The sequence below is a fragment of the Nymphaea colorata genome, chromosome 2, assembly GCF_008831285.2.
Source record: "Nymphaea colorata isolate Beijing-Zhang1983 chromosome 2, ASM883128v2, whole genome shotgun sequence".
NCBI lineage: Eukaryota > Viridiplantae > Streptophyta > Magnoliopsida > Nymphaeales > Nymphaeaceae > Nymphaea > Nymphaea colorata.
Window position 1 is genome coordinate 33,623,249 of NC_045139.1, and position 14,459 is coordinate 33,637,707.

Below are 14,459 nucleotides of genomic sequence, written 5' to 3' on the forward strand. Positions count from 1 at the left end.
GATCATCTCTGATCTGATGGCTTTTCATGAGGAAGAGGGAGAAAGCCTTTACCTAGACGGATGGCAGCTAGCTGCACCCAGGAAACTTGAGAAAGGGAGTTGGACGAGAAAAAGGGTGCCTAATTGTTAACAAGAGTTCAGATATAACTCTTAAAACAAATTGTGCAGGTGCCTGTAATATTATCAACGGCTAACAAAAAATATGTTACTTTCTTTTGAACACAAACACAACCTACAAAACCCAGTTGAAAATTAACTTAGCTAGCTAAGGATTTGGTGAACAAAAGATGTCAATTGCAAATGTGATCTGCCTGAAATACGTGAGAAAACCTTGCTTGCCTTACAAAGCGACCTACTGCAACATCAGTCTAAATCTCCCTGCAGTACCTCCACACATTCTGCACACATCTGTTAAAACTAACTGGAAATGAGGACCTGTTTAAGTATCACCAAGCTCATAAAATTAATCTGAAACGGACTGCTTAAATAGGTCAGTAATGCAAAAATCATGTCATAAAAGACGTGCTTACACAAACAAAAAAGCAGTCGCCACGTATGTCATCTAAGCTACAACAGAGCTTCGCTCAAGTACAAATAGGAAATGAAATCTAACCTCTTCTGGACATAATGAAGATGGTAACTCGTCAAGAATTTGACCGTCATACAGTGTTTATTAGCATGTCCAAACCTATGCAAGGATAAAAAATGAACTTTGGCTCTAGTGTGACACAATCAAGATGGCATGATTATAAACTTGATTGTGCTGCCAGATGCAAGGAAATCAGAACTGAAGCTACAAATCTGTTCTCCCACAAGGTGACTGCCTTCAAAGGTCCAGAAGAAGTCTGCGAGGGTCTTCCACCACATCCTTGATACGCCGCAAAAAATAGACTGCCTCTCTTCCATCAATGAGGCGATGATCATATGTTAGAGCAATGTACATCATAGGCCTAGAAACAATATTACCAGCCACAACCATTGGACGATTCACAATGCTGTGCATTCCGAGTATAGCAGACTGCACACAAGATTACAATTAGTTAAGAACGTATGTTAGCAGCCATTGATTGGAGGAAGTAGGACTTAACAGAAAAAAAAAGAGCTAAAAATGCCAATATCCCTACCTGTGGAGGATTAATTATAGGTGTACTTAAAAGGCTTCCATAAACACCACCATTTGATATAGTGAATGTTCCACCAGCCATCTCATCAATTGAAATTGAGCCATCATTGGCTTTCTTAGCAAGAGAACTAATTTCCTTTTCTATCTCTGCAAAATTCATCCTATCTGCTTTTCGAATCACAGGAACAACAAGGCCCTACAACATCCAAGCAAGCCATATTTGAAAGTCCTTAAATCAGCAATGAGAAGGCCAAACCATGTCATGTCAAAAAAAATGAGAAGGATGAGCCAAATTTGTAATATGTTGTTAAAGAGGATTCATGATACACAAAAAACTAATCATATATGTGTCCTACTTGGTTGACATATTGAATTAATACATGCACCTTCACATCTTCAAGCTCAATATAAAATAAAATGCGACAAAAAGTTGTTGCTGAGGATACACCTTAAAAAATAAACAGAGACAGGTGGAGCCCTTAGATGAGTAAATTTAAACACTTGACATGGATGTGTACGTGGATACAAGAGTTGATGTGGATGCACTTGGTAAATACATATCTCTTCATAATTTGGATCCACGAACTTGGCTATATGCTTACAGACATACATATAAATGAATAATATGTGTGTGTGCACAAGCTGAAGCAACAAATGAATACCATCTCAAGTGCATGTTCATGAATAATTCTAATTTTTAAATCATGATATACAAAACTAGTCAACAACATTTAAAGGTATATGAAAATTAACTAGGCTTGGTGCAGTGACCATAGTTCCTAAAGAAGACATTCAATTATGTAGTGTTGCACCATAAACCAATAAATTGGCAAACATTTAGTGGGAATGTTTGTAAACGTTTGGATTACAAATTAATTGACTTCCACTTTAATGATTACATGTGCAAAGTATGTAATTCCAGGGAGACATTTAGGTTAGAGGGAAAGCTGAATATGAAACAAGTAGAGATTGGTGTCAATAGGAATGATAGCTCAACATAAGGGAAGGATGGGGTGAGGATTATGAAGCCCTGCACTGATGTGACCATAGTTTTTTAAGTAGCGCTCAAAGGAAATGTCGGAGAAGTGGGACAAATGGGGATGATTAAGAGCCTCAATTTCTATTTCAAGGAGACAGGCATATCCGATAAACATCTATCACAGCTATTCACAGAGAAAGATAAAACATGGTTAGAAAGTAAAAGATGCTTAATAGATGATCTAATTTAAATTCCACAATCATGCACAAACTAGCAGGATAGTCCAGTCAGGCAGTTGGTTTAAACAGGAAGTTACCTAGGAAAATGCATGCCACTATCATTAGCAGCAATCCATTTAATTTTTCATATTGAATGGTAAGACGTAAGATGAAGCCAGAGTAATAAGAAAACTGGAAAAGATGATAAAACTAACAATTTCAACAAGCAAACCTCAAGAAAATCACCGTGGGCAAGGACCTATGATGCATATCATATCAGATTCTATGTCAGGCACAGGTATGAATAAGTAGCTCAACTCAGTCAATTTTAATTAGATGTTATATTTACAAACCTTAGGAGTACCAACAGCGATACTTATATCGACATCGTCACGATAAATAATATCTTCACCATCAATAACAGCATTAATTATGGGTTGATGCTGGAGTCCACTCACAACAGCCTGAATCACAATGGGCACAAACGAGATACAACTGGAAATAAATTCCTTGAGATAGGATGGACAAATACTTAAAATGCATAGGCCACTCATACCTTGACAAATCCTGACATAAATCCAAGTTTGAGACCGTGTTTTTCTAAAAATGCATCCTTGTAGTCTGAACGCAATTGCATCAAATTTGTCCTAAAAATAAAAAGCCACATTAAAAGAAGAAAAAGTATGAAATTATTGTACAAGAAAGGAAGTGGTTCATCCAAGCAGAAGCCTTTGAAATGGGATACAAGCATCTCATGAAATTTTCATTTTACTGACTGCATTTGCTACAGGGAGAATGCCAGGATAGGTAGTCAAAATTGGAAACCAGGGGCAGGTCGACCAACCCCTAAATGGGTCAGTCAATCTGAATCAGGTCCAAGACAGTCTCCAAAATTATAAAAGAAAATTATACACATTGATTTTATGCCTATGGACTAGTCTAGTGACTGCCGACTTGATCTACTGGTCTGTTCACTAGTCCACGGGTTGGCAACCAAGACTGGATCTGGCAATCCTAGTCATTGAAGTCCTAATGGACCAAACCAATAATTTGAAGAACTAGGTGCATGATCCTTCAAAGTTGTGAATGGTCATAAAATTTTGGAAACACAATATATCAGAGCCATTTGAGACATTTGCACAGGATCATTACGCAGTCAGAAGAATGGCAAAAGTAGCACGTTGTTCCAGATCCTGAATTCATTTTCAGAAGAAACATCTTGCTTGACTGTGAATTCATTTTCTGAAGAATCGTCTTTGCTACATATCCAAGAAAAGTAAAAGGTGGAAAAGTCAACAATTTGAGAAAAGTGGTGATTGATATAGAACTCAGATACCAACATGTCAACTTCATTAATGGTGGACAGCATGGCATAAGTGTTCTGAGAATCTTTCAGTCGAGTTGCAACTCTCTTCCTCAATCTTGTCATAGGAACCTAAAACCATTGAGAGGCGAGAATTTAACTGAACTGTACTCAAAGTCAAATAAGTTTTGCCAGTTACATTAACACAAGTTATACAAACTATCTCATACTTATTCAAGAAACATGAGTCTTGAGGAAATTAAATATTACCCGTCTTTCTCTCTCCTTTGGTGGAAGCTGAGGTTCAGTTGGTGAGGCCATGGAAGGTGGAGGGGAAGGAGAAGAAGGCTTGTCTCTAACAACTGCTTCCACAGGTTTTGACTTTTCTACATTCTGCCCATCTGTAGAGGAGGATGGCAAACGAACCTCTTCAATGGACTTCTCTTTACTTGTTGGAGTATCTGAATCAGCAGTACCAGATTTTGAAATAATAGCAACCTTGGTTCCTGGAACCACGGTATCTCCTTCCTTGGCTACAAACTGTGACAAGTTATGGGCATACATGGAAAAGAAACAATTGGTGACATGGCAGAGAAGTAAGAAATGCATTTTAAATTCTCCAAAAAAGAAAAAATTACCCTCTGGATGATCCCAGCTTCAGGACTGGCAACATCAATGGTAACCTGGAAACAGGAACACTCTATATTTTAGAAGCAAAACTCATCCAGACATAGTTTAACCAAAAATTTATTGGGAAACTAAAAATACCTTGTCTGTTTCAATTTGTGCTATTGTTTCATCGACCTCAACCTTGTCACCAGGTTCTGTGGTCAGGTGTCAAAGTCTGACAGTCAGCAGACTACCAGGGTAACATGTGAAAGGTAACACATAAAATGCAACAAGTTACAAGACTAGCATACTTTTCAGAAATGTAGCAAGCGTTCCATCGGTGATAGATTCACCCATAAATGGGACAACCGCATCAACCAAGTCACCTTCATTTTAAACAGTTTGCAGATGTTTATCACATTAAATGGTCACTACAATGAAATGCAAGGACAAAGCACAGAAAGTATGTGAACAATCTTGCACCTGTTTCTGAAGCAAATGGTCTCCTCCAAATAGTGCACGTAGAATTTCTTAAAGGAAAAATATCAAATTTTCTGTACGTATCATGCAAAAGTATAAAAGAAACATACTGAAGATTGACCCAAAAAAAAAAAAAAAATCCAAATGACTAAGATGGAAACCACGAAAATTAATGCAATGAAAGAAGAAACTTCGCACTAACCTTGCATTATAACTACCAGCCTGAGTATCTGAAACACATCAGAACGGGAAACAAAGAAAAACAGCTTCAATATATGATAGTAAAGACAATCTTGCCATCATGCAAACACAACTTTGTATTAATTACTTTACCTGATAAAACATGGCAACTGAAATGCCTGACACAATCACGTCCTCTTACGAGAAGCAACTACCAAAAGTTTTCAAGGTTTCAAGATGGTGAAATGTGAGAATAACAGTATATAAATAAAACATTAAAGATATTGGTTGCTTTGAACAAGGCTCTGACCAAAAGAAGCCAGCAGAAGCAAGAAGTGACTGGAAGTGCTTGAGATGTGATTGAGGTAGTTTTTCAGCAAGATCAACATCCAAGACCAATTTCCCAAATTTTCATCCAGAAAAGAAATGGACCACAAGAAAATGCTATGTTTTTATGAGTAGCAACAAGAACTTTTTATTGCTCCAAGCCTCCAACAATATAATTATACAGTAGCCTTGCACGAACATCCCAAACCCAAGAAAAATTGTCAATAACTTGCAAATCGACCTAAAATTTTCCTGTTTTTACAATCTTGCAGTTAGGGTGAATTTGATGCGAGTTAACTTGAACCCGAGGTTCCTGATATGTGCCTCAGAATAGAAAGCTGGAGAACTCTGTGAACTGATGGCTTGAGGGGTGGGGTGCTGGTTCTTTGACAAGACATCGATGCGGAAACAGCATGTTACAACACAGGCCCAACACCACATTTAAAAAACCAAACTAAAGCATGAAACAACTAGCAAGTTCATCATGTTAGACATGTTATTTTAATGCTTCAGTATATTGAGTTTGGATCTGATCCGAACTCAGATCCAATCATGCTTTATAAAGGGCCCCTGGACTTTTGGTGCCTAAGGAGCTCATAAGCCTTACTAAGCCAGAGCACTGTCCGAGGAAAAGAGGCGTGTCAGAGACTTCGGTTCCCCCACTCTGTTCCAGAATATCCAGGTCAGTTAAGCTCTCTTTCTTACACAACAAACACCAGAAATGAGATTCTGTTACCAAAATTTGATTGACATCAAGTACTCTTCCTAAAGGACAATTGGGATCCAGGATCTATCCTATGATATGACTGAGTCTTGGCATATTGACATATTATTCTTCAATGTCCAATATCTTCATCCTTTTGCAGATACATTGCAGATCATGGTAACTATAACAGTTAACTAAATATTGATTGCCATCAATTAACATCATTGTGCTCTCTCTCTTACACTCACGTGAGTTTCTGCATCTACTGCATCTTACAGGTAATCAGGCGGCACTGCTAGGTGCTCCTACTGCCTTTTGCTAAACATGCTGATAAGGATGAAGTGCTTTGATGTCATAAAAATATCTGAAGAACGAGAGAAAAGGAGCTGTACCTCAGCACCAGTACTCTCTTGTAGTGCAGGCCATTCAGCAACAGTCCTATGCAAGTATTTCCCATGGACCTGGTAAAACAATCAATGATTAATCATACACATTATAGCTGCCATAATCACAAAACTACTTAAACACTCTTTAGTTTCTCAAAAATCATAAAGAAAATATAGGAAAAATTTTCATGCTAAAAAATGAGGAGATCATAAGAACATGAAAAAAAAAAAAAACTATTTGAAATACTTAAAAAATAATAATATAAAGAATAAAAGGATATCCTTAAAATTCAAAATAATAATAATAATATAGTTATGGCAATAAGATACTTTTAGATAAAACATGTTTTGTAAAATCTGGAACTTTTTCTTTTCAAATAAGTCCTTCCCTTGAATTGGTGGCATGGAATTATATTTTCTTATATTGCTGATATCTTTCGCGAGATCTTATGATATCAAACACTCGTTAAAAGAATGTGAAACATGGACCAAAAGACAACCTTAAGAAAAATATATTTTTCCTTCATCTAAAGAAAAGTGAAAGGCTAGGTTGGAAGCTATACCACGACAGAAACCACAGCAAAGGAAAGCGGGAGAGGAGGGGGGTGGGGAGATAATACCAAGGTAGAAATGGTAGAAAAGGATCCAGAACGGCCAACTTTTCGCACAAGATGCTCCAACATTTCTTCTTCTTTCTAGTCACTGTTTGACAAAACGAAAAGCAAGGAACCATGGTGGTGATCTTTATTTGGACCTCGATGAAAAAGAAAATCAAGCAGGCAACAGAATAGCTGCCTCAACAGAATGCTATCTCTTGACTACCTGTATAGCAAATAAACGGACATGTCCAAGCTCGTGATTCACCGACATCATACAAGAACTTTTATGAAACGGCATATCTTAGTCACATAAATAATTTTTTTCTAAACTCTAACTCTGTCTTGAAGTCATATTAGCTTGGTTTCTCATAGTCAATTGGCATTTCATTTCATCTCACTCTCATTGCAAACACCCAAAATGACATATGTCTATTACTAAAAAATGAAACATCAAAACCTAGTTAGATTTGGGCTCTGCAAAAAATTACACGACAAAGAAAAGAAGCATACAGCAGAACCAATCAATAAGGAGTAAAAAGATCAATAGAAGGAGAAGGAGAAGACGATCAAGGTTTTGTGAGTGACTTTATCCATCAGCAGTTTATCACCCCAAACAACTGGAACAAGTCCGAATAAGTAAACACTAAATTTCTAGGCAATGAAAAGTAGAATCCATTTTGTATCCTGATAATCAAGATAACCATTATTCATGTGTCACCTTACTTTTAAACTAGCCGTAGGTACTACTCCTTTACCTGGTCTTCCTGTGACAATTTTTTTTCTACTTGATCTAAGTTATGAATGTTTTCCACGATTTCACATATCACTTCCGAAACTCACTGCTTCTTACTTCGATTCCAAACCCCAAATGAACTTAAAGTGAGTGCTTCCCATTTTGGAAGGCTATACTGCTTCCTGTTCTCCAAATTCCGTTCCGGCTACTATGGTTTATCCACAATTTCAAGCCACCAGGGGTTCATGATTCGATCAGAAAAAAGAATTGAAGTCCGCCGGCTGCCGAGTGTTGCCGGATGGATTTTTTAGAAATCCCTTGATAAAAGCAACCTTGACTATGGTTTTGCACCGCTGTTAGCACTTAGCAGCGGTTTCTGGGATTTTTAGCGTCAGGCAACACTCAGCAGCCGGCAGATTTCAATTTTCCCAATGAGAAAATATAAACACAAATTCAATTTAATAATAAATCGTATCGTCAATGACAGCTATAGCAATGGCAAAAACAATCTCCAAGAACATGCAATTCAATTCAAACTTCAAAAAAGAAAGCCAGCGATAGACACGTCCTAGGAAAAGAATAGCAGAACCACGGCATTAGATCTTTTGTCTGTGATCTCAACTACAATCGGAGCACCAAAAACTCAATGTACTAATTAGTGAAGAAACCCAACTCCTCAAACACTGCTCAGCAGAATCCACCAATTCAGAGACAAAAAGGCTCAGTCATTAGCCTCTATATCTACAGATTCCTGTTTCTAAGAATTGCCAATGAGAAATGGAAATTAGGAAGCACACGACGCAAAAAAATGGAAAAAAATAACAATAACGTAATCGAATACGACAAAATATACTCGATAATTAAAACACTGCTATGGTGAACACCAAACTACTGTATATCTACGCTCCAGGCTTAAGTCACGAGAATCACAAACCCAACCATCAAATGGAACATAGACAAAAAAAACCAAACCAAACAAGAACTGGACGATGAAAAATTAGAAGGAAAAGGAAAACATAAAAGCTCTTAGAAACTCCTCTTTTATGGTTTGCCTTTACCTTCACGGGGAGAGAGAGAGAGAGAGCACTGGTTCACCCTCCCCACTCTCCAATTAAAGTAGTTCTTTTCGTCCTTCCCAACGCTTTTTCCTGGGAAGGGTCTTGCTTTTTTCCTGTTCGTTTTTCCTTTTCCTTCTTAGGAAGGAGGATGGTGGTGGGCAGGCGGGGTGTTCAAGTAGAATTTTGATATTTGCAGGTCTACCAGGGAACTGCTCTTGTCAGGGCCCGCAAATTGGTATATTTTAGAGAGAGAGAGAGAGAGAGATTAGGAGGGCGTTGGCCTTGACAAGCCTGTGGCTTTGACCAACATGGGTAGATTGAAACGGGTACGGCTCCTGCTCCCTTCTTGTTCAACGCTAGCTCGAGAGAATGGGCCTCAACAAATTTCTCAAAATTAGTTACGAGAAATTTTAGATTTTCAATCGGACCTTTTCAAAGGGGACAAAAAATCTTGAACATTCGAACGTTTATATAATTATATATAATAAAGACATTCCTCCTAGAGTTAGAGTAGATTAAATTAGAAGCTCCATTGCATAATTCAGATTTGGAGAGCGCGCATGCGAGAAGGAAGTTTGAGCTTCATGCAAATGGCTAAAATATTCGAAAACAAATATCTTTCTTATTGGTCCCAGTCTTAGTAGTTTTCTCTGGAATTTGAGACTCATCCGAGGGAGAAAAAACTTTTTTCGACCACATCGAGGATAAGAGATCCTTTGTCTACTTTCTTCTCATCCAGCTCCTCGCGAATGGAACGATAAATAAACAATTCCTTTGCTGGCTCCGATGAGCAGGTTCTTTTGGAAAACTCTATTTTTTTAGAAAACTCTATCTATTCTGGTGTGGATGGCAGGCAAACCTAAAAATGAACGAAATAGTAGAAAAATATGAGAAGTTCATGGTTCTTACATCACTGGCAATTTTATATACGGATACACCCCCATGAGCTTTGGCAATGTTGTTGATTAATTCCATGGTGAGTACTGTTTTAAACCCATTCCGGGGAATCCCATATGACCAAATATGTCCGGCAAGTCGCACTATATGTCAACCCAAACTAATGAACTTTTATGGATTGGAAAAATCTCTTCTCTCTCTTCTTTTCGATTATCATATCTCTTATACGGAATCAAAAGAAATGCGACGATTTCTTATTCCATTATATCATATATAGTGATAGTGTAGTGATATCGTGATAGTGTAGTGAGTGCAACAGGCTCTGGAAGGAATTCCGGGGGAACCTTATGAAAATTTAGAATTTCGACGCTCGGCAACAAGAACCATGCAGCGGAAATGATGCTTGCTTTATTTATTTAGATTAGATTTTTGTATATGCACATACTACTCCTCCACTCTTTCGCAATAGTTAAAAAGTATTTCTATAGTATATAAAAATAGATCTTTCATAACCCGAGTTCTTAGAAGTAAGAGATAAGAGGGACCTATAGAAAATGTGGTTACAAATAGATTAGAAATGACATCTCTTATGCCAATGATACATCTTCTTATATTGAATGACATAAATTCTGTTAAGCAATTAAAAATGAAATATGATGGCACGGTTACAGGAGTCTATCCATCGATTGAAGAAGAGGAGAAGAAGAATCTAACCAAGCTTTTTATGACAATTTAGATTCTCTTGTACAATGCAAACCAATTCTTTTTACAGACGACTTATCCGAGCAATCGAACTTACCCTACAAACACACCATTCGACTCGAGTTCTTTTCCTTGTTCATACACAACAGAATACAGATATCCAACCCATCAAACACCTCTTAGTCTTTACACTGCTTGCTTATTTTAAGCTTTAAAAGTAAAACGAGCGTAGCGTAAATTCAAAGGGGCCTTAAGATGAAGATCCACCGACCAAATCCTTACGCTGTGATTTTGAAGACCAATAATTTTTCCTGTTTTATTGAATGTCCGGGCTTTTACTGAAACAGCATCCTTTCCAAGAAAAAAACAGACTCATTTGCTGCGTTATGTGAGGTTCCAATCTTGATTAATCTTATTTCGAATCCCTCTGTAGGTTAGGTGTAGGCACTGTGTGGGCAACTGCCATACATATTCATAAAACTTCTTATTTTCACATTGATCTTTGAGGAAAATATTTCCTCAGTTACTGATTGGTACTCCTTAAAAATTTTAAATTTTACAACTAGTGCAGCTTAGCGACAATTATCTGGTTCCACCTTTTGATCAGTAGAAGAAGCTGCAGCTTTATCAGCTACTATTTCGCTACGCTGCAATGATCATCAAGGTTTACCAAAAAACTTAGATTTATTGCAAGTAGATCCGTCTTCCCCCAAGGTATCTGAATCCCATGTCATAATTGAATCTTCACCTGACAAGGCGTCCTGTAGCGAAAGACCATGAAACAGTGGCGGAGCCAAAAATTTGTGATTGAGGAGCACCACTATATATATAGTGGCTCAATTTTAAATACGTTAAACAAAATTATATTGAAGGGGCACGAATAATATAATAAACTAAATCTTGTGGAAGCACCAAAAGTATATAAATAAGGTTACAAACTTACCTTATGTGGGTCTGTGTGCTTTGCCCGATCTGTTTCCACATAAACACTGAATATTTCAGTACCTCATTAGTTTTCTCAAGAAGAAGATTTTTATCAGAATCATAAGGGACCTGAATTGACCTGCTAAGCAAATTAGTCTTTCTGAAAAACTGGATTTGAACTGAAACAACCAGATATACTGCGCAGATTCATCTGTCTGCAAATTCACTCAACTTGGAGGAGGTGTTCTTCAGGTTGGCGGCATGAATCATACTGTTGCGGGGGATTTTAATTGCTTACTTATCAGACACCAACTTGGACCAAATCCATCTGTTCATTGGAGTTGCAGGAAATTTGCAGATCACCAATGGCAGGAGATCGGTTCTCCTCCAGTAAAAGGACTGGACGTCGATAAGCTCCCCACCATTTCAGTATCACTCTCGATCAGAATGGTATCAACCATGTAAGCAGCATTATGAACTCATTTGTACAAGTTCACAAGCCAAGCAAATTAAGGTAATTGGAAATTAAGGACTCGTCTTTGTAGATTTGAACAAATAAAAGTGATGCTCAGAAAAATTCAGAGACATCTCTCTAGCCTCTTTGAGGTTTAGATAGCTCGGAGGGGTGTAACGTCCATGGTCGGATTAGCGGAGCCAGAATTTTTTTCTGGTGGGGAACATTCATTCAATACCTTTAATTTCTTTTGAGTACTTAGATGTATAACAATCAAATATGTCAAAACATTAACATACATATTAAACTAATTTTGTGAGCTACGCTACTGCGACGCGAAGTGTCGGTCATCAGTTTGATTCCGTGAGCGCTACTCTCTTAGGCTGCAAACAGCGATGCTTAGTTGATGTGGGATTTTGTTCTTATACTTCACTTGATCTAATACAAATTAACTTTTATATGTGATCTTACTCGCAAAAACCTAGCCACTTTGTTTCCCTAATCTGATTAGAGGGCAGAAGAGAAAATGTAATTTATAATAAAATTACAATATAAATGGGGCAAATGAGGTGGAATGTAAACGGTACAAAAGAAATTAGTGTGGGTTAGAACATGGGATGGTTATAAAGATTGCCACGTGATGGGAATGAGAATAAAGTGAAAGAAGTGTGAATAAAGCTCGATTGAATCAAACAAGTTTATCATTGTTTCTTTGGGTGTGTGATTTGGATTAACGAGAGATTTAGGGGGCGATTGGTAAGAGGAACACCAACACAGTGTTTCATGATTTTGTTTCTTAAATTGGGACAATTTTATTGAATACTAAAATGTAATGTTTAGTGAATCTGCTTTAATTTTTAGGGTGTTGGACTTGATAAACAATTGAAACACCCATTAATATAATAAAACATCTCTTGATTTACTAAAAAATTGTGGTGCTTTTTCACCGCAAAAAAAAAAAGGGCATATAATGGACCCTCTGGTTGCTATTAGGAAGATTTCCTAAATAATAGCAAAAGAAAAAGGAGTCAGCTCACACAAAACTCTCATAGCTACATGAAAATTGTAAACCAACATGAAAATTGCCTGAACAGGTTTTTGAGTTAATGATGATTAAATCTATCCACTAATTTATTTTATGTTAATTTAAAAATGTCAAAAGAAATGTGTCATTATACTTTGTTTTTGCGTTAAATGGAGCGCCAGTTTTTTTTGTAAAGAGTAATTTGCATGTTTCTCTTATATCAGTTGATCATTGCAGAAACTTAGATATGTTAATGGCTTGACTTTTTACAATTATTATATAAGTTTTTAATTTACTATTGTCTTTTTCTAATCTTTATATTTCGTTTTGTTGACTTTTAGTTTTTCTTTAATAGGATACTTGTTTTTTTTTATCAGGTCGCAAGGAAAAGTCATGACAAAGAAAATGTCTTGCGACATTATTTTTATTATATAAAGAAAAAGTGAAAGCACGTTGCTGACTATTTAAAGTTTAAAAAAATTATGAACCTACATTTTTTTTGCTTTATTTTGAATCTTGTTTTATTTAATTATGTGTTTTGTTTTACCCTCTTTTTTTTTTGGGCTCAACTCAGGCACCAATATATCGTTAATTTGTCGTGACGAAGAGGGGGAGAGATTAAGCGATTTGTGTGCTTTTATATATATAATAAAATAGCAAACCCAAATGTCTATTTAAAAGGTTTTTGTGTGTTTTGAGTCTTTTGACTAATATAGGCATCAGTTAATGGATTTAATAAATAAAAATATGTTAAAATTGTCCATTTCATGCATAAATTCCTTCGTTAAGTGTACATATAAACGATAAAAAAATCAAGTTTCTTGTATAATATTTTCGAGCAAACGCGTGATTTATAAGAAGAGATAATAAAGACATGCATGTGTTTAAGTCACAATGCAGGATCACTTATTGAGTATACTTTTTTGTTGGGCAAAACCCAATACAATAAGGGTGTTTGATTACTCTATAATTTAGACATGAGGTGATCTAAAATCTTAAAGATTTAAATAATAGGGTGTGTTCAGGCAACACTCTTTTTAAGTGTTGTTTTGGAAGCAAAAGCGTTGTTTTGCCTGACATTTGCCTTTAAAATAATGTTTTAAGACTTTATTAAGTGAAAGTCAAAACTGGATTTATGAAAATCCTAAATGAAGTGAATAATTTCGCGCCAAAACTACTTGAAAAAACCAAGTTGTCACAAATTCTAGCCTTGATAGAATGTCTCTTTGAGGGGTGTTGTGTTTGATTACCTTTTATCTAAAATGTTTGTGATTTGATAATCATGGATTTAAGATTCCCACTTTTTCTCAACGCAGAAAAGCAAAATAAGGATTTCTTAGTGTGATCCTTATTTTGATGGGCCATAAATTTTATTTACTATAGATTTTTTGTCATATCAGTAAAAACACGCTACACGAGATCTATTTCAAACAGGAACGGAACCAGGATTTTCTTCAAGAGCGGAGTTAGGATTTTCTTCAAGAGCGGGCCGACAATTCGACTTCTGGATCTGGGTAGGGCCAAACTGAATTCTAATACAAAAAATATATTATACAATTAAAAAATATTATTTTTTTTAATGTAAAAAAAAAAATTCATTGGCTGGGGTGGGGCCATGGCCTAGGCGGCCCCCCCTTCCCTTCCATGAATTTCAAATATGAAGTATGAGACACTTTCTTTCAACCAAACACAAGTCTCGAATTTTATATTTTTTATTTCAACAAAGATTTAAAATCATTTCATTGAAGACGCAAAAT

At 36.5% G+C, this 14,459-nt stretch overlaps 1 protein-coding gene across 1 annotated transcript; it reads right to left on the reverse strand.

Moving 5' to 3' along the window:
• Positions 1–463: 463 nt before the first annotated feature.
• Positions 464–8,937, reverse strand: LOC116247717 (dihydrolipoyllysine-residue succinyltransferase component of 2-oxoglutarate dehydrogenase complex 2, mitochondrial-like). Its single transcript, XM_031619987.2, has 15 exons — positions 8,702–8,937; positions 6,932–7,013; positions 6,318–6,386; positions 5,046–5,103; positions 4,915–4,942; positions 4,716–4,786; positions 4,544–4,618; positions 4,392–4,447; positions 4,262–4,306; positions 3,894–4,163; positions 3,661–3,755; positions 2,877–2,967; positions 2,674–2,784; positions 1,125–1,319; positions 464–1,018 (listed from the first exon to the last, which is right to left on the reverse strand). The coding sequence occupies exons 2-15, from the start codon at positions 6,992–6,994 to the stop codon at positions 827–829; spliced, it is 1,419 nt and encodes a 472-aa protein (XP_031475847.1). The 5' UTR covers positions 6,995–7,013; positions 8,702–8,937; the 3' UTR covers positions 464–826.
• Between the last annotated feature and the right edge of the window lie 5,522 nt (positions 8,938–14,459).